Source organism: Heloderma suspectum, chromosome 3, assembly GCF_057233095.1.
Source record: "Heloderma suspectum isolate Gila_16-S chromosome 3, 16-S_ref, whole genome shotgun sequence".
In the NCBI taxonomy this organism is placed as follows: domain Eukaryota; kingdom Metazoa; phylum Chordata; class Lepidosauria; order Squamata; family Helodermatidae; genus Heloderma; species Heloderma suspectum.
In genome coordinates this window covers 62,855,170-62,882,747 of record NC_139460.1, presented here as the reverse complement: position 1 = coordinate 62,882,747, position 27,578 = coordinate 62,855,170, and the positions used below count along the sequence as shown (strand labels likewise).

Below are 27,578 nucleotides of genomic sequence, written 5' to 3'. Positions count from 1 at the left end.
GGCTCATGGAGAAGGGCCGCTGGTGATGATCTTAAGATCCGGGCAGGCACATATGGGAGGAGGCGATCCTTCAGATAACCTGGCCTCAAGCCGTTAAGGGCTTTAAATGTTAATACCAGCGCTTTGTATCGGGCCCGGAAATGGACTGGCAGCCAGTGCAGCTGGAAAAGTACTGACGTAATATGAGCTTACAGGCCAGTCCCTGTTAACAATCTTGCTGCCCTATTTTGGACCTGAAGTTTCCAGACCGTTTTCAAAGGCAGCCCCACGTATAATGCATTGCAGTAATCCAGACGAGAAGTTATCAGAGCATGGATAACTGTAGCTAGGCTATCTCTGTCCAGATAAGGGCGTAGTTGGTATACCAGCCTAAGCTGATAAAAACTGCTCCATGCCACTGAGTTCACCTGTGCCTCAGGTGACAGTTCTGGATCCAAGAGCACCCCCAAACTACGAACCTGATCCTTTAGGGGGAGTGCAACCCCCTCCAGAACAGGTGGAATATCACCTAGCCGGGCAGACGAACCCCCCACTAACAGTACCTCCGTCTTGTCTGGATTGAGTTTCAGTTTATTAGCCCTCATCCAGTCCATTACTGTGCCCAGGCACTGATTCAGAACAGCCACTGCCTCACCTGACTTTGATGAGAAAGAGAGGTAGAGCTGGGTGTCATCTGCATATTGATGGCACCTTAGCCCACACCTCCGGATAACCTCCCCCAGCGGTTTCATGTAGATGTTAAACAGCATGGGGGATAAAATAGAGCCCTGTGGAACCCCATGGCACAATTACCATGGCACAGAGCAATAATCCCCCAGCACCACCTTCTGGAATCGGCCATCCAAGTAGGAGCAGAACCACTGCAGTTCAGTGCCTCCAACTCCCAACCCAGACAACCTATCCAGAAGGATACCATGGTCGATGGTATTGAAAGCTGCTGAGAGGTCCAGGAGAATCAACTGGGACAGGGAGATAAATAAATAATTATTTATTATAAAATAAATTATTTATAATTTATTGGTTGGGAAAATTCTTTTGCCAGTCATAAAAGTGTCAGTATTTTTATTTGCTAACATCAGGGATGGAGATCATGTGGCCCCTCAGAAGCTGGTGGACTGCAATTCCCATCATGCCTCCCCAGTGGCTATGCTACTAGGGCTGATAGGAGTTGCAGTCCACCCACATCTGAAGGGTCACACATTCACCACCCCTGGCCTAGATGAAAGTGATAACCCAAAGTGGGCAATTCTATGCATATTTACTCAGAAGTAATTCAGCAAAGCTTTCTCGTAGTAAGTATGTTTAGGATTGTGCCTCACTTAGTTCTTATGTTTACATTGTATTTATGGCTCATTTGTCAGCCAGGATTGGCTCCCAAAGCTGCTTCCAAGAACTGAAATCCATCACAATGATACAGTGTATTAGGGATATATGGACATGTTTGGCAAGTCTCTTTTGCCCCTTACATGTTGATTACATAGCCGAGGTTCCAGGCCTCCCCTTCAGGGCTGGATGAAGAACAAAGTAGCTGAAGGTGGACTCAAAGGCTGGTGGATGGTAAAGATGCCAATCCATATAAGCAGTCCTTCTTTTGAACTAAAGACTCTTCCATCTGCAGTCACATTACTAGTTGGGTGACTGCTATAGTAAGGTGACTTATTGCTACATTAAGATGATTCCCTCTGCATAGTGTGACCTACAAAATACAAACCTAAAAATGTTTGTCTTCCAAATTTTATATTTTTATATCTTGGTGATGTCAGATTTTGAACATTGATGTTATGGTGACTTATTGGGCTGAATGTGTTATTTATTTATTTACGATATTTATATACTGCTCCACATCAAAAGATTTCAGAGCAGTGAATAGCAGAGATAAAAGAATAAAAACCATGTTAAAACATTTAAACATTTTAAAAGAGACAAGTTCCGATAAGGCCGAATTTAATAATGGTCACTCAAGGAAGGCCTCTTGAAATAACAGTATCTTCAGGAGGTGCCAGAAGGAACACAACGTTGGCACCTTCCTGACCTCCAAAGTCAGGGAGTTTCACAGGAAAGGGGCCACCACATGGAAGGCCCTTTTTGTGGTGGACTTATCCAACTGATGTTTTAGTGACTTAGTTGATGCTGCCTGTGCACTAGCAGGACCCATTGCTTGCACAATGGGAAGCTAGCAGATCCTTAGGGAAGCAGAAATGAGCCGAAACACTCATTTCTAGAATGGGGAAGGCCAGCAAAGATTGCAGAATGGAGCTCTGCTGACCTCAGTCGTTACAGAAACAGTTTCCACTATTTTTTGGGGTTCTTTAGGAAGCGTTAGTGCTTTCTTTTGCACCAGCAGGACCCACATCAGGAGCGCAGTAGCAGCATACGATACTGCCCATTGTTGATAAGTATTTCATGAATTTGAAAAGTATGCTACAGAGCACTGAAGTACTGATGGTGATCCATGCATTTGAGAGATAAATTCATTGCCCTTGACAGGCCCAAGTGCGAACGAGATACCAGGTATGCTGGACATCACAGATGCTCCATAAAACAATCATTTAGCCCCTTCTTTATTTGTTCAAATACTTAGAAAATGACACATTGATATCAGACAGTTAAATTTGGCTTAGGACACAATACTGTTTCTTTAAAAACAGCATATACCAGATTTTTATTTGAATGACTTTAGCTGTTATTCCTTTCACTAGATATATCAGAGGAACAGCAGTAGGTGATAGGATAATGAGGTAATTAAAAATTCACATTCCGTATGGAATTCTGATTTATTACATAATTGGTGCAGTATCTAACCACCTTTTCTACTGGTTACATTACCAGTTTTAAATCTACTAAACTTCATATAGAGAGGGTTGGAAAGTACTGATATTAGCTGCATGTTGTGCATAGAAATAGTGAGAAGTTGCTGTGTAAAGTTTGAATAACTCCATTAACTTAAGTGTGTTCATTAAATATGAATGTGTAAAAAGTGTACAGTGAAAGTGATGTCCAGCTCTTTTAAGTCTCTCTTGTAAGAGCACGTAGTGTATTTTGCATGTGCCACTGCTTACGTTTGCTGATTAACAGAATACAGAATATTGTTTTGAAATAATTTGTATTGCTTGAATACATCCATTGACTAACTGTATTTTTCAACACTATCAATGGACAAAATTAAGAATAACCCTTAAATGTAAAAATCGTGAGCTGAGACCCAAATGGGTATATGGGCACTTTCTGCATGCACACTTGGCTCCCCAGTCCCTCCTGAATTTATTCTTTAGAAGGTGAGCCTCAATCTTCAAACTTTCAAAAGCTCAAAAAGCAGTATTTTTCCTTATTTCCATTTAAACTGCGCTCCCATCTAATGCATTTTTGCTGTGGGAAACTTAAAGAGCATTTTGGAGCTTCTGGGTAGTATCACCTTCTGAACAAGAAAATAGTCAAGTGTGTATGGGGAATATGAGCATGTGCCTCCTTGGATCGTGGCAACAGTGTAGATTTTGATAGGAATTTCTTTCAATGTCAAACTATTAGAAGTGCTTAGTGAGAATGCACCTGCATTATGTAATGAAATATCTGAGCATGCTAAAAGGTCTTTGGAAGGCTAAGCTTACCTATAAGCCTTCTACAGTCAAATAAAGAAAAATAGTGTTGTTAATAGTTAGGTGGTGAAAATAAGCTTGATAATCACTTGTAAGGTGCCAGAGGGCAATTGCAAACCACAATCTCAAAAGATTTACTGTAGAAAAATCCTCTGGAGTACTGAGCAGCGTATGATCTTGGAAGACTAAACTTGCACTCACACATCTTGACATCTTGACCTTATAAACAAGTCTTGTAGACACATTCAGAATGCAGTATAACTTTGCCTATGTGAATAGCATGAGGTACATGCAGATGTTTGCAATCTAAATTGGATTACATTGGCATGAGGAATCCATGAGGCTATATGAGGAATACAATGCGAATTTGAACAAAGGGAATCAAACTATGTACAGAATAGGAATAGCATTAGAGGCTTTTAAAGAGAAACCTGTGGAAAAATAGCATTGGTATTGATAGCAGTTTCCTCTTAATTCACCGTCCCTCTGTAATGTTTTGCTGTTAACACTTTCATTTATACAAAAAATGAAAATTTGAAATTGTTTGCATGTCTCCTAGATCATGCAGAAACATGGGGGTGCCCTACCTAGACAATTTGATCATGCACTCCAACATACAAATTCTACCCTAAGTTAAAAAGGTACCATCTCAGGAGAGGATAGGCGTTTGAATTGGTCCCTCTATGGTTAAATGGAATCAGAATCCATGAGGTCTCTGTTTGCCCTCTGCTATTGTTTTTTTCATACTGTCCTTGGGTAATTTATCACATCCCATGGCTTTCAGCACCATCTATGTGCTGATGACACCCAGCTCTGCCACTCTGTCCCAGGACTTTTTATCTTCACCCAGTCTCTCTCTTCCAAGTGCCTCTCTGATATTTTCACTTAGATCTTTATTGTCATCTCAAGCTCAATATGTCCAAGACCGAATTTCTCTCCTTTTCTCCCAAGCCCTCCTCTCCTCATTTATTCTCCTTATCCATTGACAACATCACCAATCTCCCTGTTGATCGGGCACAAAGCTTTGGTTTTCTCCTTGACGCCCCCCCCCTCCACATATTCAGTCCACCACCCGAACATGTCGCTCCTCGCTTTATAGCATTACAAAATACAGCTATTCTTTTCCATTCCCTCAGCAAAATCTCTCTTGTTGACCGCTACAGTGTTTTCTCATCTCAGTTGCTCACATCTATCCAGCACTTGGCTGCCAAAATAATTCACCATGTGACACGCCTCTTTAAATCTCTACACATCTGCTTGTTCACTTCTGGATCCTGCACATGCTTCTCATCTTTTCTTTTAAAACGCTGTGTGGGCCTTGGCTCTTATCTCTCTCCTATTTTCTCCTGAAACATTTCTACATCCAGTTCTACCATCCTCAGTTGTGCAAAGGTCCCTGCTCCCTTAAATTACTCCAACCTTTTTCTCATGCTGCTGTTTATTACTGGGCTGCTTCCCAGAACACCTTTGTAAGACCACTTCTTTCTTCAAATTCTTCCTCAAAACCAACCATTTCCATGAAGTTTTTGAACATCCCCCTAGTCTGAATACCCTACTGTAGCTAAGCTTAACTACATGTAATTGAAACAATCATACATTTTTTCCCTGTTCAGACCTGCCTCCATTTCCTCACCTTCCTCTGTTGTCTCCTTTGTGTTTTTGGAATGTAAGCCCTTTAGGGTAGTGATCTGACCTTTCATACTTTGTAAAGTGCCATATACAAAGATGGTTTTATATAAATTAATCATCACAATAATTTTTCATAAAACTAAGAGTTGTTGACAATTAATGGGGGAATTGTACTGAAAGAGGCTCAAAACATTTCACATTTGGCATATGGATGTTGGTGCTAATGAAGAACTCAGTAGCTCTGCTATTGTAATATTCAAAAGCAAACTTGCACAGGCTTTATCTGAGGCTCAAGCCCTCCTACCTTCCCCCTCCTTTTTATTTTAGAAAAGAGTTAAAATCACCTTCTTCATAATCTTTCAAAGGCAAAGCTTGTGCTGTGTAGACTGGATCTCTCAACCCTCTAAACACAGGGGGCTTAAATCCCTATAACTTCAGTGGGATATAAGCAGGCTAACTGTGCACAGGACTGCAAATCATATTATGTAACTTTCTGAAAATGATGGTCTTTTTTTTATAATCCATAGACGATCTGCTGTTGCTCGCATCCAAGAACTCTTCAGACGAAGAAAAGAGAGAAAAGAGATGGAAGAACTGGAAACCCTGAATATTAGACGCCCTTTAATAAAAATGGTTTATAAAGGTCATCGGAACTCCCGGACAATGGTATATTATTTGTTGCTAAGGTCATATTTTGGTTTATTTAGTTATTTATATATTACATTTCTATTCTGCCCCATAGTTGAACCGTCTCTGGGCGGTTCACAAAATTAAAAAAAACACTAATTATGAGTTACAGTAATCTGCTTTGGACGAGAAATTCTAAGTTTTATGCACAACATAATACAGGAATGGTTATACAATATTCTTTGAGAGTTTTTGTCCCAAAGCATCATAGGCCTGGTCCACTGTATAGAATAACCTTGTAACTGAGAAGAAAAATGAATGATAATATTCTAGTCCCTGTGTAGTAACTGCATAGTGTCTTCTGTAAATAAATTATGGCTGTTTTAAGCATGTTGTAGATTATTGTGTATATTCAGCTACTAATGCTGCGTGAGACCATGTGACACATTTTAAATAGACAGTATCATTTGGGACAATCTCTATTGGACAATAGCGAACACAGTTTTGCCCTTGCTAATGTTACAGGGAAATCACAGCTGTGATGGTAACAGGCAAGCCAGCATACCTGAGGCCTCTGAAAATGGTGGATTCTACAGCCATGTGAGGGGAACTCCTGCCCAGGAACCTATGAAGTGGCAAATCAAGATCCCCTTGTCCCACATCTCCCAGTCAGTGATGTAGCAGCCCAGGCCTATACCCAGAGCCTACCACATGCATGGAGAATGCATAGGTTTTACATGGTGGGGGTGCAGGGCTGAGATGCAGTTCTGTATCTACACTGTCTTCCCTCCACACAGAGGGGCGAGATATGCTCTCTAGTGTTGTTTAAAAAAAATCATTAGAGAAAAGGGGCAAAGTCCAACATTTCTTCAAATTGTAAAATCCTGAGGGAGACAGATCACACCTAAGATAGATTTCAACCTTGATTTTTCTGTCTTCTGAAATGGTTTCTACAGGACATAAGTAGGCTTTGGTTACTTGACAAATTTTAGCCTTCAGTTACTGTGGGCTGCCTTACACGCTGGGGTACATACTGTTTTTTTACAGTTTGATACTTGTCAAGGCAGCTAAAAAGTCTTAGCTCAAAAACAGCTGAAATACCCATCCACCTCCACAGGCTTCTCCTGTACTGTGGTATACATTCTATCTAAGCTTCTTTTACGATTTTAAATAGTCTCCAAATTTCCTAAAGATATATGACCCTCTTGCTGTCACCTTCAGCTTCCTTTTAACTAATCCCCCTCATTTTTTAGAAGTTTCTTTTTGTGAAATTAACAGAGCCATGTAGGAGTTTTCTGGGCAGTGCTTCACTTACATAGGAGTTGAAGATGACAGTGTTATGTTACTATTCCGATTTGGTTCAACAAAACTTACATCTCACATCAGGACAATCTGGCCTTGCATCTGATTATGCGTAATCACTGTGGTTTTGCTTGTTATGCTTTTGTTCTCCTTTTTAATAGTGTGCTGCTCTTTCTCAACGTAGTCCACATACCTTGAACCAAAATCACTAATTTAATCTCACTTCTTCATCATGGCCTCTGTGCATCACACATATGGGCTTTGCGCCTGCACGGAACCTTCGGGAAAGTTCTATAGCTAAGGAAACCATTTTGTCGGGAACCCCCACCATCCACTGTGCATGTCGCAGTGGATTCCCGCCCGTCTCCTTAGTTTTTTTTCAACCACCTTTCTGAGAGGATGCCTCATTGGGAACTTTGTCTTTTTTGAAATTTGTTACTTAGCTGAGGTAGTTAGGTTATTTTTCTTCTTCCTTTCTTCCTAAAAAAAGATTAGTTAGATTAGTAGTTAGTTGATCTTCTTGTTTTCTTTGCAATCTTGGATCGCCGAGAGGCACGTATGGTCGTTAAGGCCCCTTTTTGTAAATATGTTCAAAACTTCAAATGTTCAAATGTGGCAGCAAACTTCCCCCCGCTGACAGATGTTCCCTTTGTTTGCTTTGCTTGGGGGAAGCTCATGTTGTGGAGACCTGGATTGTGTGAACTTCGCAAGACAGACTTAAGTGTCACCAATTAAAAGCTCTATTGTGGGAAAAGGTGCTAGAAGCTGTGGATTCCACTCCCTCAAAACTTTCTAAAACACAGCCTGGGGCAATGTTGGAGAAATTGCAAACGTCACCGCCACCACATAAGTCCCCAGATCTAACCATGGGCCAGCCGGACCCACCTACCCCTGGCTGCTTTCTCACCATTTCTATCTTTCAAAAAAGGCTAGGGTGCCTAAGCCTTCATCTGAAGTGAAGAAAAAGACTAAATTGCATGAAAAACAGAGTCCTGAGCCTGTTACTATCCAACAAACTCCGATTCCACTGCCTCCAGCATTATTGGATTCTCCTATACCAACAGTTTCATCAGTGTCAACGTCAGTACCAAGAGCCCCTTCGATACTGTTGCACAAGCATATGCATACGGCATTGACATCAGAAAGGGAGAGAAGAGATATGTCACCTCCAACAGTAATTCATGATTCACCACAACGACCAGAGATTCCTTCATTGTCGGTACCGAGGGAATGCTTTCTTCGTAATGATTCACCAGATTCCTTCGCTCTGAGAGGTCTGGGTTGCCATATCATGAGTGTTACTGGAGGGACAGATATTACACATCACGTTCACCAGTTTGGGATTGGAACAGATTTTATTATTGGCCTCCCCTGCCAAATGCAATATCAATATGAGGACTGGCAGGATTCTAGAGAATTTTGTCCAGAGCATACTCGCTCTTTTCAGGCCACTTCTACTCAGTGTTGTTGGGCACCAGATGCAACACCGTCAAAGCCACCAGTGGAGGACCCCTTCTTGCCTTCAGTCCCTCTCCGATCCTCTTCATTAAGGGGCCAACCATCTTCAGGGGGTCAATTTCCACCAGCTGCTACTAAGTCTACACCTTTGACAAGTGCACTCCATCCTCCTCCAGCCATTCCACGATCTCTCCCAAAGGAGAAGAATGAGATGGTAGCTCATGGAGAAGTAACTTATCTGCAATCTATAGAGGACTATCAGCTGAACTCGTCTTCAGTCTTCTTGGTTCCTCCTTCCATATCATCACTGGACAATATCGTGGGTGCACAGGAGGGTGCTTCACCTTTGGAGGATCTTTTTCATTTTGCTGATCAAATTCTGAGAATGGCACAGTCCTTGGTAATAGAAACCCAACAACCTGCTGAGAAGTTGCAAGACCTGGTTTTCAATGTTGTATACACTGGATCCTTGGCACTGGTCTCTATTCCATTTTTACCAACTCTACTCCAAATGGCTAAGGAATCATGGAAGGTTCCCTCATCCATGGCTGCTACATCGAAGAGATTGGAATCCCTATACAAGGTGCAGGAGAAGGATGCGTATTTCTTGTTCGCTCATCCCTGCCCTAACTTGATTATTGTAGGATCTTCACAGGGAAAATCTCAGAACATACATGCTTCACCCCCAGATAAGGAAGGGTGCCGTTTGGATTTGTTGGGCTGGAGAATTTATTCTTCTGCTGCCCTGGGACTTAGAGTGGCCAACTATCAAATCACGATGACTAGGTACCAATTTTTCTTGTGGGAAAAAATTGGGTCACTTTGTGATTACCTTCTAGAAGACCAAAAGAAGTTGGCAAGGATTTTTCAATCTGAGGCACTAAAATTACTGCACCAATAAATTAACACCAGCCGTCACCAAGTGGATTGTGATGCAGAGGGGATGGTCGGTGGAGTAGCTCTTCAGCAACATCCTTGGCTTAGGTCAGCAGGTTTAACTCCGGAAGTGAGATCCCATATGAAGGATCTCCGCTTTGATGGAGAGGGCCTCTTCAATGCAAGAAGTGATGAGGCGATGGATGCTATACAGAAGGCAAAGAACACAGTCAAGAAGATGGGGATGTTGCAGCAATAGCAACACAGACCTTATCGAAAAAGGAAATGGTCCTACTGCAGCTATTCTGTCAGTACTGTCAATATCAAGATCAAACACCCAGGTTTCCCCAGCATTTAACAGGGAAAACAACAGCCAAGTCGTTTTTGCCAATCTCACCCTAAAGGGGACAATTCCTCAAAACGGAGATTTTGACTTGGTCCCACACCAATTTCATCTCAAGTTTGTTCTCCCTAGTTTTGGTTTCCTCCTTTCTCACTTTCTACCTGCTTGGATGGCTATAACTTCAGATGCATGGGTCCATGACATCGTTCAATTTGGATACCAGATAGAATTCGAAGTTCTCCCTATCCTCAGTACCATGACTTTGAACGTTTTGCAAGATGAGATGAATACGCTTCTTGGAAAGGGCGCCATTTGAATAGTCTTTCTGTACAGGACAATAGACGGGTTTTTTTACCCGCTACTTCACGGTACCGAAGAGGGACGGGGGATTTCGACTCATCTTGGATCTCAGAAATCTCAATCAGTTCATCTGCACAAGGAGGTTTCGGATGACCACGTTAGCCACTATTATGCCTCTCCTCAAAGTGCCTGGTTTCCAGCGGAGGATCTCAAAGTTGCGTACTTCCACATTGCCATCAGGGACAACTACCAGAAGTACCTTCATTTTATTATTGGAAGGGACATGTTCCAATTCATTATGCTGCCTCTTGGATTGGCCTTGGCACCACAGGTTTTTACGAATTGCATGGCTGTGGTTTCTGCATACCTTCACACTTGAGGAATTGAGGTGTATCCGTATCTAGATGACTGGCTGATTGTGGTGTCATCCCAATGTCGTCTTCAGGCTGTGCAGCTGATCAGAAACCTTCTGAATTCATTGGGTCTAATAAACAATGAGGAGAAATCTCATCTAGAGCCCACTCAAAGAATATCATTCATCAGTGCAGTTCTGGTCTTTACGATGGCGAAGGCTTACCTACTGTCTGACGGGTTGAACACCTTGGTCAACTTAGCCACAAAACTTTTTCGGAATCATACAACAGCAGCGTTCAACATATAGCAGCTTCTTGGAATGATGACATCGGCAGTGTATGTGGTTGCTTGCGCGAGGCTCTGAATGAGGTGTCTTCAGAGTTGGTTTCTAAGATCATTTGATCCATCTGCCAATGCCCTTTGCATGCAACTAAAAATTCCAGGAATAGTTGCAGACAGTTTGGTATGGTGGATGCAGCCGTGCAACCTGGTAAAGGGTGTGCCCATCTCACCTCCAATGTCTTCACGAGTTTTGGTGACCGATGCTTCTCGTTTTGGGTGGGGAGCCCACTGTGATTCCCTACAGACTTGAGGCATATGGCAGGGCAGTGAAAAATTTCTACACATCAATGCCTTGGAATTGCTGGTGATGAAGAAGGCCCTGCAGTCTTTCTACACTTAGCTTGCACACAAACATGTTCAGATGCTCACAGACAACACACCAGTGTTCTGGTACCTGAACAAGCAAGGGAGTACCCGTTCCACCACACTGGTGGGAATGATGGTCGATTAGTTGGACCGGGTGCTTGCAAGGCACATTACACTAACAGCCCTTCACAATCCAGGCAAGGAAATACCTTGGCAGATTCTTTGAGCCGGACCCCCCCAAGTATCTCATGAGTGGCAGATGGCAAAGTCTTCACTCAATCTTGTATTTTGGGGATGGGGCACACCGACGATAGAGCTATTTGCTACAGCTCAGAATGCAATTTGTTGCCACTATTGTTCCAGAGGAGGACTGGGCAAGAGGTCGCTGGGGGATGCTTTTCAACTTCGTTGGTCAGGAAGCCTCTTTTACCTATTCCCACAGTTTCCTCTAATAGTGGGAATCCTACAAAAGATTTGGAGAGAGCAAACAGACTACATTCTGATTTTGCGTGGTGACCCAAACAACCGTGGTTCGCCCCATTGATCAGAGAAGCGAAGGGAGAGTACTTGAGAATGCCATTGACACCATCCTTGTTGATAATGGACAGCGGCTGCATTCATCATCCAGATATAAACACGCTCAAGCTTATGACCTGGAGACTTCATCCACAATAGCTTATTTTTCTAAGGAGGTCCAGGACATATTACATGCAGCTCATAAGCCGACTACGAGTCTTTCTTATAATAAAAAATGGAAAGCTTTCTCTCCCTTTGTAACTTCAAGGGGTGTCGATCCCTACTCTGCTCCTCTACAGATTATACTTACCTTTCTTCATACGCTCTTTGACAGAGGATTTAAACTCACTTCAATTAGAGTGTACCTGCAGCTATTACAGCCTTTCATACACCTGCTGAGGATTTCTCATTTTTTACTCACCCTGTTGTTCATCAGTTTTTGAAAGGTCTTAGGAACTGAGCACCTCCTACTAGGAAAAACCTCCTACTAGGAATTTTGTTCCACAGTGGAGCTTGTCAGTTGTGTTGAAGATGTTAACTTCCAAACCATTTGCGCCTCCAGCCAAGGTGGATTTGAGGTTGCTTTCTCGGAAAATGGTGTTTTTAATTGCTACTACCACAGCACGGAGATCTAGCGAACTTTGTGCATTGAGGATAGATTCTCCGTACCCTATCTTCCATAAGGATACAGCAGTTCTCTGACTGGACCCAGTTTTTTTTACCAAAAGTTGTGTTGGATTTTCACCTAAATCAAGACATCATCTTGCCTACGTTTCCTTCCCCATCGACCCAGTTGGAGACTATGCTTCATACTCTGGATGTGTGTCGAGTGCTTGCGTTCTATAAAACAAGAACAGAGCCATTCCGGAAAACACGCAGACTCTTTGTCTGTCATGAGGGACCGAAGAAGGATTTGCAGGTCTCATCTCAGTGGCTTGCTGCTTGGATTGTACACGCCATCAAGTTAGCATATGTGATCACAGGACTGCCTCTGGGTGGGCCTGTCAGAGCCCATTCAACTAGGGCTATCTCTACATCAACTGCCTTCAGGAGTGTGTCAGTACCAGACCTTTTCAGGGCTGCAACATGGTCGAAATCGTCGACATTCATCTCTCACTACAGGTTCAATGTTCAAGCGAGAGAGGATTGCAGCTTCGGTTGGGTAGTCCTGTCATCCAACCTCCAGTAGGACATCAGGACTCACCTACCCACCTCTGGTAACTCAGCTTGTTATTCGCCCATATGTGTGATGCACAGAGACCATGATGAAGAAATGCAGGTTGCTTACCTGTAACTGTAGTCCTTTGAGTAGTCATCTGCATTCACACAACCCACCCACTGTCCCTGCTTCGGTGTCAATGTTGCTACTGTTGTTGATGCTGGGCTGAGAAGTTCTCCATGGTATAGAGATCAGCTAATCGGTTTGAAGGAACTGTGGAGATCATCAGGAACCCACTGGGACACGCACAGCGGGGAAGGGTTCCTGCCAAAATGCTTTCCTCAGCTATAGAAGTTTCCTGAACGAGGCTCTGTGTAGGTGCAGAGCCCTTCTGTGTGCATGCATAGATGACCACTTGAAGAACTACAGTTACAGGTAAGCAACCTGCATTTTTTTCTACGCTCCTTTCTCATATTTATTTTAACAACTTCTTGTTTGTCATAACTGAGCCTTTCAATTCTGTTAGTGATTAATTGTTGACTTCCTTACCTGTCTTTCTTTAAACTATATTCAAGGTTAATGCATTCCAACTCCAACATTTTCCTTGACTGGCCACTGTGCAATATTTAGTTTCTTACTTTCTGTCTTCTTTTTAGTTCATACATCACATAATTTTTATTTAGCCATTACATCTGTCTGATTTGTGTTCCCAATCTGCATATCAAAAACCTGTAATTTAGGGATGGCAATGCTGGAAAAGTTGGTGTGCCCTCATACACTGTGGACATAATACTCAACGATGATTTAGTGTCTTCATGAGCCATCATCATCGGCTCATGCACTCCCTCTGGTGTGGCTGCGAGGAGATCGAAAGCTTTTGTTTCCATTTTCAATTAACTTCAGCTTAAAAGTAGGTCCGGCTATGGTTTATTGAAACGAGCTCATTTCATAAACCATGGTCTCAAGTTGGCTTGTTTCAGTAAAACATAGTTAACCACAGTTGTCTGGGTTGTACATAATGCTAAACTGTGATTAAAGATTGAAGTGAGAGCTTCCAGTCTCTTCCTTACAGCCACATGAGGGGAAGGGGTAACTGGCAAGCCCAAGGCTTGTTCATGTAATAGTAAAGTCTGTATGTGGCATAAAGAACAAATATGAATACCTTGACTTTCATGTTTCTCACCCATTTGTAGTAACCATAATAAAAATGCGTTTGAGTTTTTTCACTTATTTTCCCTGTAGATAAAAGAAGCCAATTTCTGGGGTTCTAACTTTGTTATGAGTGGTTCAGATTGTGGACATATCTTCATCTGGGATCGGCATACTGCTGAGCACCTGATGCTGCTGGAAGCAGATAACCATGTAGTGAACTGTCTACAGCCACATCCATTTGACCCAAGTAAGATTGTTTTTTTCTGCAGTACGTAAACTCATACATAGCTTGTAAGGATGTCTTTTAAAGCTGGCTGCTTCATATATGTTTCACCACAATGATATACTGTTATTAAAACTAGTGTAAATCCCGTGTCGCCACTGGGAATGATTGGATAAAAATATGTTTTGCCCGTTTCCCTTGCATCTGGAACAACTTTACACTTTTCAAAAGTCCTGCAAATAAACTGGCAATGGTGAAAACCAAGATAAGATGTTCTTTTTAAAAAGATCATTTACCATTTCTTGAAGTTTGAGGTGGAAAACACGTAATATCAAATCAGGTGCTGTTTGGGGCAGAGCAAATACACTAGCACTAAACTGTTGAGGTATAGGAGACTGTTTGGCACTGTGCCAAGAAACATAGTAGTTTGCTATTAAAGCTCAAGCTTTGAACATTTTTGAAGTTTCAAAATTTGAAAATGTTTTTAAATAATAATCAATAAAAATTAAAGTAAAACAAACAAACCCAAGTTTCTTGCAGTCTATCAATTCTGTTCCTTCTGTGACTTTTCATCACCCCTTATCCAAAGACTTTTGAAAGGAAGAAAGAGGGATCCGTTCACTCTCTTCCTGCTGGCTGAAAAGTGAAGGGAGAGGGAGAGTACAAATAGGTCCCTTTTTTGTTTCTGTCTTTAAAACAAAGAAAAGGAGACCTCACTGCCCCACTCTGCACCTTACCAGGCAGCAGGAAATAATCGGAGGAGTCCCTGTTTCTTCCATTTAAAACTCTGTACACCTGATAATCTCTCCAAAGAGTTTTCAAAGTAAGAAAGGGGGCTGTGTTCTTTCTCTTCATGCTACCTGGTATTAGTGGTGGGGAGGGGAGAGAAAGAGAGAACAAATGTTTTCATTGTTTTAAAGATAGATAGATAGATAGATAGATAGATAGAAAAAGAAAGAAAGAAAGAAAAAGAAAGAAAGAAAGAAAGAAAGACTCATTTTTCATTCCCCTTACCAGGGAGCACAAAGGATCGATGAGGTCCTTCTTTCTTCTGCCTTTTAAAACAAGTTGTTGGATGCCCCATAACCTGTCATAAAAGCTTTAAAAGGAGGAAGAAAGAAGGACCTGTTAAAGCATACACACACCGAGCTTACTGGTGTGTATGCGTGTATGCCAGACAGCCACATACAACTTCATGCCTAGAACATCTTTATTTTATTTAAATTGGGTTGGGTCCAGATTTAGTCCCGTGCAACTGGGCTGGCGGAAGCAGACCTCCCCACTCTCTCCTCTCCACGGGAGCCTCTCCAGCTCCCTGAAAATACTACATGGAGGTTCAGTGGACCGTGCTGAATGGGGAGAGCTGTAGTGTGAAGGGAAGGAAAGATCCCTGAAAGTCGGGTAGATGTACCTTCCATGAGAAGAGCCCTTCTGTCAACAGAAGGCAGGTCCTAGATTCAAACCACTAAAAGGCATTGTGTAGGCTGCTCTTTGTTAGACAAGCAGTGGCACAGCCGAGGCCTCTGGGAAAAGTCTGGGCTCCTCACAGCCCAGGACCCCCCAAATGACACTGACAGTAGCAATTTCTTTGTCTCTTAATTTTCTGTTTTACTTTTTCTAGGACAGGCATGCTGCTGCAGAATGAAGCTCCCCAGTTGCATCTGCCATCTTCATTTCCTAATTCCAGAGAGGCATTCTGGGAAATTAAGATGGTGGGTGCAATTGGGGAGCTTCACTCTAGACAGTATGCTCACCCTAGAAAGAGGGAGGGAAAAAAAGTTAGAAGACTGTTGCTGCTGTCGCCGTCACCAGTGTCCCAGTAAGCTTCCAAAAGTATGATATCCAGCTCATCCAGAATAGCTGTGAGTTGGGGTCGGGGAGAGACCATGGCTTTAATGTTTGCTCTTATTTTTCTTAATTAACGTAGATGTGTGCTCCATAGTTAAAAATGATAGGCACACCCTTGTCAAAGGGTTAATAAAATAGGAAGGCATTGCTGTGAGAGGAGAGGGGAGCCTTGCTGGAGTTTTTTTTTTTTTTAGGCTAGATTAGCACTCCTCTGGAAGAGTATATTACTGGAACACTCAGTTTCAGATGTAAAGCATCTAGAATTAACAAAATGTTACAGGCTTGTGGGCAGAGCTACTGTATCACTACACTATTCATATCATAGGCAGTATCTAGTTGAAGTCTATGATGCTTGCACAACTGCATTCACAGTGGATGTGCCATCAAGGAGAAGAATTACATCTTCTCAGATACAAAATATGACATCGCATTCTGGGGAAATGTGATATCCTTGCAAATGAATGTCTACCTGAATTTGTTGAAGATTGCGTTCAACAAATGGGTGATAACCAGGGCTGAAAGCTTTAATCAGTTTAATGACTGAAGCTAGTTTGATCACTAGATTAAATTAAAAATTTAGTCTAAAATTAGGCTGAAAGTTATAGATACATATATTTTGAGGCTACTCTGGTTCTGGCCTGCATGTGTAAAAGGGAACAAATAGGGAATTATTAAAGATTGACCTTTTCCTGTAGGTACACTTTCTGTTAAATTTTAAGTGCTCCTACATTTCTCTCAGTATCTCAAAAAAGTGTGTGTCTTGAGGTCTCAGTGTTAGAGAAAACTGATTGAAGTCAAATCATTTATTTAATTGGTTACAAGACAGATTATTAACCAACTAAACTTTATTTACTTGATAGCCCTAATAGCAAAGTTATTGCACTAAGAACTGATTGTCTAGAAAGGTTGAATGCTTCTTCACTAGCCTTTTTCCCTGGTATTAACTCCATTTGCTCACTTATTCTTGAGAATTTAGACAATATTTTCCACCAAACTTTCACAAGTAATGCTTTTCCCACACATCATCCTTTTTTTTTTTCCTTCAGTGCTAGTTTGTTGGAATTTATGGAGCTCCATCGCAGTTATAGTACAGTCCTTTCAGGTGTAAACCTATATAGTGCTATTGTCTCACCTGCTCTGGAGGTGTGGTGTGTAAGTACTTGGTAGTGGTGGTAATCCCACCTGTCTCCAATTCCTGGCCCACCCTTCTGCTATGGAGTTTCAGGAGTTATAACTGTAGTGAGTCCTGCTGTAACTTTTAAAGGCAAACCTTTTTTGTTGCCAATTTCACCTCATTTGTTTTCCCTTCTGCTTCTATGGCTTAGCAACAATAATGTCATGGAAGCTCTTTTGAGAAAGAGGTGAGCAGGTGAATTTCTCCCAGCATCAGGAGTGGGTGCTTTAATTAAAGGGGGAAGGATGGGTGTAGTTTTCCTGGCATAGCTATCCCTCCTGAATTCATTAAATGGGGACTATGTAATGTGTAATTAGCACTGAATCAGGCTGGCATTAGCACAAAAAAGTTGTTGCTGTTGTCCCAAAACAACAGGAGTGGGGTCATAGCTCAGTGGTAGAGCACATGCTTTGCATGCAGAACATCCCAGGTTCAGTCTTCAGCATCTCTGGGTAGGGCTGGAAAAACAAACTCTTGCCTCAAACCCTGGACAGCCACTGCCAGGAAGTGTTGACAGTGTTGGGCTAAACATATAAGGCAGTTTCCTAAGTTCCCACAAAGAAGCACCTGCTGTTCATTTCTCACCAGGAACATGGAACAGTTGGCTCCAGATCTCAGATTACTTGGTATTCATAAAGCAATGTATTGGTTTTGACCTGTCCTCTGTTTTGCCTGAGCTGCTGAAGAAGGTGACAAGATTGTATGTGTTAGAGACCAATTACTTTCTTGACTAACTGGAATACTAGCTATATTTGTACTCAGTGGATATTTTTTGCAAAAACAGTTGCATTGGGATAGGTCATACTGAGTTGAAGAAACAAAATCAGTGCAAAAATGGTAATTCATCTAAACAAAAGGGATCCATAGGAATAAATATGTTCACCATTCATTTTTCTCTGCATCTAGACCTACAGATTTGTAACTTTCTCCACCAACTTTTTCAGTATGTCATTAAAAGCTAGCAGAGCAGCAAGCTTTTTTTAAAAAAATAAAGTGTATAAAGTATACATTTATTGTTCTGACACACTTTTAATCTACAATCCATTGATAATTGAGATGAAAAAATTCATTAAATGCACCACCATTCTCCTGTATTTGACAATGGCCTATGTTTTGAGAAATATACCCATATATATACCCAGTAATTGCAGACTATGCAATTTAGGCCTTGTTGTTAAGTCGCATCCGACTCTTCGTGACCCCATGGACCATAGCACGCCAGGCCGTCCTGTCCTCTGCTCTCTTCCGGAGTGTGCTCAAGTTCATATTCATTGCATCGGTGATGCTATCTAGCCATCTCATGCTCTGCCGTCCCCTTCTCCTTTTGCCTTCAATCTTTCCCAGCATCAAGGTCTTTTCCAGGGAGTTTTCTCTTCGTATTAGGTGGCCAAAATATTTGAGCTTCAGATTCAGTATCTGTCCTTCCAATGAGCACTCAGGGTTGATTTCCTTTAGGATGGACTGATTTGACCTCCTTGCAGTCCAGGGGACTCGTAAGAGTCTTCTCCAGCACCACAGTTCGAAAGCATCAATTCTTTGGCGCTCAGCCTTCCTTATAGTCCAGCTGTCACAGCCATACATTACTACTGGGAAAACCATAGCTTTGATTATGCAGACCTTTGTCGGCAAGGTGATGTCTCTGCTTCTTACTATGCTGTCTAGGTTTGCCATAGCTTTCCTCCCAAGGAGCAAGCGTCTTTTAATTTCATGGCTACAGTCACCGTCTGTGGTGATCTTGAAGCCCAAGAAAATAAAATCTGTCACTGCTTCCATTTCTTCCCCTTCTATATGCCAAGAAGTGATGGGGCCAGATGCCATGATCTTAGTTTTGTTAATGTTGAGTTTCAAACCAGCTTTTGCACTCTCCTCTTTCACCCTCAACAAGAGACTCTTTAGATCCTCTTCGCTTTCTGCCATTAGGGTGGTATCATCTGCGTATCTGAGGTTGTTGATAATTCCCCCAGCAATCTTAATTCCGACTTTTGATTCATCCAACCCGGCGTTTCTCATGATGTACTCTGCATATAAGTTAAATAAGCAGGGTGGCAATATGCAGCCTTGTCGTACTCCTTTCCCAATTTTGAACCAATCAGTTGTTCCATGTCCGGTTCTTATTGTTGCCTCTTGGCCCTCGTACAGTTTCTCAGGAGACAAGTAAGGTGGTCTGGTACTCCCATCTCTTTAAGAATTTGCCACAGTTTGTTGTGATCCACACAATCAAAGGCTTTAGTGTAGTCAATGAAGCAGAAATAGACGCTTTTCTGGAATTCTCTTGCTTTTTCCATGATCTAGCGAATGTTGGCGATTTGATCTCTAGTTCCTCTGCCTATTCGAAACCCTGCTTGTACTTCCGGTAGTTCTCGGTTCACATACTGCTGAAGCCTAGCTTGTAGGATTTTGAGCATAACCTTGCTGGCATGTGAAATGAGCACAATTGTACGGTAATTTGAACACTCTTTGGCGTTGCCCTTCTTTGGAATTGGAATGTAAACTGACCTTTTCCAGTCTTGTGGCCACTGTTGAGTGTTCCAAATTTGTTGGCATATTGAGTGCAGCACTTTTAACAGCATCATCTTTTCGGATCTTAAATAGCTCAGCTGGAATATTGTCATCTCTGCTAGCTTTGTTGTTAGTAATGCTTCCTAAGGCCCACTTGACTTCACTCTCGAGGATGTCCGGCTCAAGTTCAGTGACCTCACTAACATGGCTATCAGGGACATTAAGATGTTTCCTGTATAGTTCTTCTGTGTATTCTTGCCACCTCTTCTTAATCTCATCTGCTTCTGTTAGGTCCCTGCCTTCTTTGTCCTTTATCATGCCCATCATTGCACAAAACGTTCTCGAGATCTCCGATTTTCTTGAAAAGATCTCTAGTCTTTCCCATTCTATTGTTTTCCTCGATTTCTTTGCATTGTTCATTTAAGAAGGCCTTCTTGTCTCTCCTTGCTATTCTCTGGAACTCTGCATTCAGTTGGATATTTTTTCCCCTTTTCCCCTTGCTTTTCGCTTCCCTTCTTTCCTCAGCTACTTGTAAAGCCTCATCAGACTGCCACCTTGCTTTCTTGCATTTATTTTTCTTTGGGATGGATTGAGTTGCTGCCTCCTGAACAATGTTACAGACCTCCGTCCATAGTTCCTCAGGCACTCTGTCTATCAGGTCTAATCCCTGAAATCTATTCCTCACCACCACTGTATATTCATAAGGGATATGATTTAGGTCATGCCTGAATGGTTTAGTGGTTTTCCCTACGTTCTTCAATTTCAGCTGAAATTTTGCAATAAGCAGCTCATGACTTGAGCCACAGTCAGCTCCAGGTCTTGTTTTTACTGACTGTATAGTGCTTCTCCATCTTTGGCTGCAAAGGACATAATCAATCTGATTTTGATATTGACCATCTGGTGATGTCCATGTGTAGAGTCACCTCTTGTGCTGTTGGAAAAGAGTGTTTGCTATGATCAGCGTGTTCTCTTGGCAAAACTCTATTAGCCTTTGTCCTGCTTCATTTTGTACACCAAGGCCATGCTTGCCTGTTATCCCGGTGATTTCTTGACTTCCTACTTTAGCATTCCAATCCCCTATGATGAAGAGGACATCTTTTTTTGGTGTTAGTTCGAGAAGGTGTTGTATGTCTTCATAGAACCGATCAACCTCAGCTTCTTCAGCCTCAGTGGTTGGGGCATAGACTTGAATTACTGTGATGTTGAACGGTTTGCCTTGGATTCGTACTGAGATCATTCTGTCATTTTTGAGATTGTACCCCAGTACTGCTTTTTGTTGACTATGAGTGCTACTCCATTTCCTCTAAGGGATTCTTGCCCACAGTAGGAGATATGACGGTCACCTGAATTAAATTCGTCCATGCTTGTCCATTTTAGTTCGCTGATTCCCAAGATGTCGATGTTCAATCTTGCCATCTCATGTTCGACCACCTCCAGCTTACCTTGATTCATTGACCTTACATTCCAGGTTCCTAAACAATATTGTTCTTTACAGCATCGGACTTTCTTTTCACTACCAGACACATTCACAGCTGAGTGTCCTTTCGGCTTTGGCCCAGCCGCTTCACTCTTTCTGGCGCTACTTGGAAATTTGCTCTGCTCTTCCCCAGTAGTATATTGGACACCTTCCGACCTGAGGGGCATCATCTCTTTTAGCCTTGTGATACGTTCCATGGGGTTTTCTTGGCAAGAATACTGGAGTGGGTTGCCATTTCCTCCTCCAGTGGACCACATTTTGTCAGAACTCTCCGCCATGTCCTGTCTGTCTTGGGTGGCCCTGCACGGTATAGCTTATGGCTTCATTGAGCTACGCAAGGCCCTTCACCACAACAAGGCAGTGATCCATGAAGGCAGGCCTAAATTGAACATGATAGTGAATTAAAAAATAAAGCCTTCTTATTGAAGGGGATGTAACAAAGTACATCAACCATCATATACTGTTTGCATTTGTAAATCTAAATATTTACTTAACAATAGTTTTCTAATATATTTTTAAACAATTGTTTAGTTCTAGCCTCATCGGGTATTGATTACGATATAAAGATCTGGTCACCACTAGAAGAGTCCAAGATTTTTAATCGGAAACTTGCTGATGAGGTAAGATAATCTTTTGCATTAATGACACTCATATTTTGAGACATTCCTTTCCTGATAACCACCTTGCCACTATTTACACTGCCTGTGTTTGAGGAAGCTAATATTTTGTCTTTACAACTCACTAATGCCTATATATAATTTGTGAGGAAATACTAATTTCATGGATGCATTGCCATAAAGAGGCTAGTTTATACAGTCAAACTTATCTTTATTGGAACATGGAGCTGAATTCTAAGGTATATGTGATATGGATTGAAACACTATTAAACGTAGATTATGTTTGAGAAATGAACTGTATTTCACTTGTACATGATATTGAAACATTGGTTCAACCCCAAATTGGCAAGACTTGTGTGTGCCAATGAAACATGTCTTGAGCAAATAAAAGGATTTGACAGATATTGATACAAACAACTCTGTCAGATACTAATATAATAGTGGCATTTAAATATACAAATGGCTGTTTAGAAAAAACATCTGATATATTAATTCTTGCACAGTAACTATTTCACTCCCATTCTTTGTAGGTTATAACTCGAAATGAATTAATGCTGGAAGAAACCAGAAACACAATCACTGTTCCAGCTTCTTTTATGTTAAGGATGTTGGCATCTTTGAACCATATAAGAGCAGGTAGGAAGATTCTAGAGACAGTTTTGACTAGATTTATTTTGTGAGACACTTCATTTCTGTACACATCTTTCTAACAATTTTGAGAGACTACTTCCTCCTGTTCTCAGATCTGTATAAATGTAGGGGTAAGGAATGCTTTACGTGGCAGGGAAACGCCTTCATGATCTTTTCCTCCACTAAAACAAGGAAAGTGCTGTAGGGCGCAATTCTATGCATGTTTAGACAGAAAAAACCCTACAGCTTTGGTAGGACTCTTTTTCAGTCTAAACGCGCATAGGATTGCACCCTTACTGAATACCCCCCACCTCTGTAAAATTGTCCTGGTATCTCAGCTCAGAATTTGTAACACCATGCATATTTTCCGTTATGTTCCCATTATAATTGTAGAGACAGTATATATGATCAGTATATTTTTAAGCATTTCTACTAGGTTCACCACCAGGCACTGTACATTGGACAGCAGCTGAACAAAATGTCATGCAATTTTTTATTCCCAAAGTGGGAAAAATGCTTCAAAATTACTTCAGTCTGTTAAAAATTGCTTCTGTATCTTGCAGACCGGCTGGAAGGTGACAGGTCTGAAGGATCTGGCCAAGAGAACGAAAATGAAGATGAAGAGTAATTGGCTCTTCTCTGAAAGCACCTAGACGTCATGAAATTTGTATAAGTCATGAATTATATTTTTCCTTACAAAGCTTTAGTGCAATTTTAAGGTTTTGCTTTTGGGTAACCTAACATTTTGATTTTGATTGAATGTGTGCATGACTTGCGAGAGTGCACAAGTAAAATAAGCAAAATGTTTTGAAAATGTTTTGCCATGTATGAGGGGTGCTAGAAAATGCAAAGTGCAATATTTTCCCTTAACCTGCGAACATGAGAGCTTGGATCAATGTTTAAAATAACTTACCTTATAGTAAAACGTTGGTTCAAATAAATTTCTATACCTGCTATTTGCATGTTTGTTGCTTTCTATTAAAAGATGTGGTTGTTTTACATTGTGTCTGACTTTTCACTATGACTATATAAGGCAGGGGCGGAGAATGTGTGTCCGTCGATGTTGGACTGTAGCTCCCACTGTCCCTCACCACTGGCTATGCTGATCGGAGTTGCAGTCCAACATCATCTGGCGGGCCACATGTTCTCGCTCTCCAGATAAAGCAACAAACCTATCAGTCTACTAGAGCACACTACATTCCCCTCTGAATACAGATATTTCATCTGAAGAGAGCTTTGGCTATTGGGCAGTATAGAAATGAAATAAATAAATAACCCCCCTCCTCACCACAAGTGATCCTGTGAGGTTTGGGGATTTACCATAATTTACAGGTAGCCTAGGAACATTTAGCCTTCTTAAAATACAATTACACTGGAAACTTCATTTTGTTTATTTTGAGTGTTAAATTAAAATTTCCAGTTTTAGATGTGTGCACACTGCTTTTGCAACTCCTTCCAAAAGCAGCTTGTCATAGAGCACACAGGATGGCTGTTGGGATAATCACAAGCCCCACTGTGTGCACACATCCAGCCATGCAGCCTTTTGCCTGAATGTCTATAGTGGGGTGGGGTGGGGAGAATAGTACCATTGATCCTAGAATCGTAGAGTTGGAAGGGACCCTGGAGATTATCTAGTCCCACCCCCTGCTCAAGCAAACTCTGCAGTGCTGGGTGCAGTTATAGCATCCCTGGCATATGGCTATCCAACAAATTTGGGGGTAGAATTTCGCACGCACACACTAGTCTCTAATAATGGACCAAAACATTTGAGGTGCTATGTGCTGCCTGACATAAGAACTATACAGGTTAGTTCTTAATTCATCATGCACAAGAGACAGGTGACTTAGTTATGGTCCCAACACAGTTTGTTTGCAGATTTGCAGTCCTTTCTTGGAGGCTGAAGGGTTTATTCTGGAGGTGCTCCGTTCTGTTTCAGCATGGCTGGCTTTCACAATTACACAGCTTTCATCTCTGGACTGGTTTATAACTTGGTTCAATTGTGCTAAGCTGCTGTACAAGCAAGTGGCCAATTAAAAACGGTTTCAGGTTAGTATTGAAAGTGTGCCTATGGCCAGTTGCAGCAGTTCCAGGAGATTCCAGGAGATACATATGCAGGCAGGTCTGGCTCTACTTAAAAAAAAAAAGAAAAAGAAGTGATTTTCCCTTCATCTGTTTCAGCCCAAGGGGATTATGTTGTTTTGGGCTCCCTGCTGATCAGGTAAAGCTCTCATAAGCTACCAAAGGATATAAATTAAAAGCACATTTATCCCCCTCTCCATTTCTGTGTAAGTGTTCTGATGGTGCCTTAGTCTGCTGCCAAGTTGTGTTTTGTCCAGTGAAGGAAAGGTCCATCCCAGTTTCAGAAGGTCTGTATGCATATAATTCTACACCATCTCAGAGGTGGTTGTGAGGTTTATGTTAAATAATAGTTTCACAACTTCTGCTTCCTTGAGGTTAAGAACATAAGAGCCATGCTGGATCAGACCAAGGGTCCACCTGGTCCAGCATTCTGTTCACACAGTGGCCAACCAGCTATCGACTGGGAATCCACAAGCAGAGCATGAGCGCAACAGCACCCTCCCACCCATGTTCCCCAGCAACTAGTGTACATAGGCTCACTGCCTCTGGTACTGGAGGTAGCACATAGCCATCAGGACTAGTAGCCAGTGATAGCCTTTTCCTTCAGGAATTGTCCTACCCCCTTTTAAAGCCATCCAAGTTGGTGGCCATCACTACATCCTGTGGTAGCGAATTCCATAGTTTAACTATGCACTGTGTGAAGAAGTACTTCCTTTTATCTGTCCTGAATCTCCCACCAGTCACCTTCACAGGATCTCAGAGTCTAGTATTTTGAGATGGAGAAAAATGTCTGCTATCCACATTCCCCCCCCCCAATAATAATTTTGTAGACCTCTGCCATGTCTCCCCTTACCCTCCTTTTTTCCAAGCTAAACAAGCCCAGCTGTTGTAGCCTTCTCTCACAGGGGAGATGCTCCAGCCCCTTGATCATTTTAGTTGCCCTTTTCTGCACTTTTTCCAGCTCTACAATATTTTTTTTAGGTGTGGTGACCAGAACTGGACACAGTATTCCAAGTGTGGCCACACCATAGATTTATGAACTGTGGTGCTGGAGAAGACTCTTACGAGTCCCCTGGACTGCAAGGAGGTCAAATCAGTCCATACTAAAGGAAATCAACCCTGAGTGCTCATTGGAAGGACAGATACTGAAGCTGAAGCTCAAATATTTTGGCCACCTAATGCGAACAGAAAACTCTCTGGAAAAGACCCTGATGCTGGGAAAGACTGAAGGCAAAAGGAGAAGGGGACGGCAGAGGATGAGATGGCTAGATAGCATCACTGATGCAATGAATATGGACTTGAGCACGCTCCGGGAGAGAGCGCAGGACAGGAAGGCCTGGCGTGCTGTGGTCCGTGGGGTCACGAAGAGTCGGACACAACTGAACGACTGAACAACAACAACAGTATGATATTGGCAGTTTTATCCTCAGTTCCTTGTCTAATTCTTGTCTAATTAAAAAAGGCAAACGTGGAGTTTGCCTTTTTTAGAGCGGCCGCACACTGGGTTGACATCTTCATTGAGCTGTCCACCACAACCCCAAGATCTCTTTCCTGGTCAGTCACCACTAGCTCAGATCCCATCAAGCTATACTTGAAGTTGGGATTTTTTGTCCCAATGTGCATCACTTTACACTTGCTTACTTTGAACCGCATTTGCCATTTAGATGCCCATTCTCCCAGTTTGGAGAGATCCTTTTGGAGCTCTTCACAATCCCTTTTTGTTTTAACCACCCTAAATAATTTGGTGTCATCCTCAAACTTGGCCACTTAACTGCTTACTTCTAATTCCAGATCATTTATGAACGGGTTGAAAAGCATTGGTTCTAATACAGATCCCTGTGGGACCCCGCTATTTACTTCCCTCCATTGGGAGAATTTACCATTTATTCCTGCTCTCTGCTTTCTGTTCTTTAACCAGTTACTGATCCATAGGAGGACATGTCCTGTTATTCCATGACTGCTAAGTTTGCTCAGGAGTCTTTGGTGAGGGACTTTGTCAAAAGCCTTTTGGAAGTCCAAGTAAAAAATGTCTACCAAATCGCCCCTGTCTACATGTTTATTGACACTCTCAAAGAACGCTGAAAGGTTAGTGAGACAGGACTCACCTTTGTGGAAGACATGTTGATTCTTGTTCAGCAGGGCTTATTCTTCTATATGCTTTCTAATTTTAATCTTTAATCCTTCAACCAATTTACCCGGAACAGGCATTAAGCTAATGGGCCTGTAATTTACCAGATCCCCCTGGATCTCTTTTTGAAAATTGGTGTTACATTGGCCATCTTACAGTCCCCTGGTATAGAGGCTGGTCTTAGGGACATGTTGCATATTTTGGTTAGCAGATCAGCAGTTTCATATTTGAGATCTTTGAGAACTCTAGGATGGATACCATCTGGGTCTGGGCCTGGCGATTTATTTGCTTTCAATTTATCAATAAGGTTAAGAACTTCATCTTTTGTTGCCATTATTTGCGTCAGTTCCTCAGACTCCCTTCCTGAAAACATCAGTTCAGGCATAGGTATCTGTCCTATTTCTTCTGCAGGGAAGATGGATGAAAAGAATTCATTCAGCTTCTCTGCAATCTCCTTGTCCTCCTTTAACTCCATTATCATCCACCAACCTCTCTGCCTCTCTTAGCTTCTCCAGGTCAGCAACCTTGGCCTCAAGGGAACAAACTTGTTCCTTGAGAGCCAGGAGCTCATTACACCAAGCACACATCCACAACTTCCATCCAGCAGGTAGATAGTTGTACATGTGGCATTCAGTGCAATACGTTGGATAGCCCCCAACCCCTGCTGGCTTTCTACCTTCATAACTATTTTTTTATTTGAGTGTGTTTTCCCTGGAAAACAGTTGTTTACTACAAGAAGGTGGGGAAATTATTTATAGAAAGCTATGGCAAACCTAGACAGCATAGTAAGCAAAGACATCACCTTGCCAACAGAGGTTCGTATAATCAAAGCTATGGTTTTCCCAGTAGCAACGTATGGCTGTGAGAGCTGGACTATAAGGAAGGCGGAGCGCCAAAGAATCGATGCTTTCAAACTATGGTGCTAGAGAAGACTCTTACGAGTCTC

At 42.0% G+C, this 27,578-nt stretch overlaps 1 protein-coding gene across 2 annotated transcripts in view; it reads left to right on the top strand.

Moving 5' to 3' along the window:
• Positions 1 to 23,424, top strand: part of DCAF6 (DDB1 and CUL4 associated factor 6) — a 68,133-nt gene extending 44,709 nt beyond the window's left edge. For both annotated transcript variants that reach the window (XM_084843409.1, XM_084843410.1), the window contains 5 exons: positions 5,750 to 5,888; positions 14,048 to 14,204; positions 21,710 to 21,798; positions 22,326 to 22,431; positions 22,989 to 23,424. In XM_084843409.1, coding sequence (XP_084699535.1) covers positions 5,750 to 5,888; positions 14,048 to 14,204; positions 21,710 to 21,798; positions 22,326 to 22,431; positions 22,989 to 23,053 — 556 coding nt within the window. In that variant the 3' untranslated portion in view covers positions 23,054 to 23,424. The remainder of the gene's footprint in view (positions 1 to 5,749; positions 5,889 to 14,047; positions 14,205 to 21,709; positions 21,799 to 22,325; positions 22,432 to 22,988) is intronic.
• The last annotated feature ends 4,154 nt before the right edge of the window (positions 23,425 to 27,578 follow it).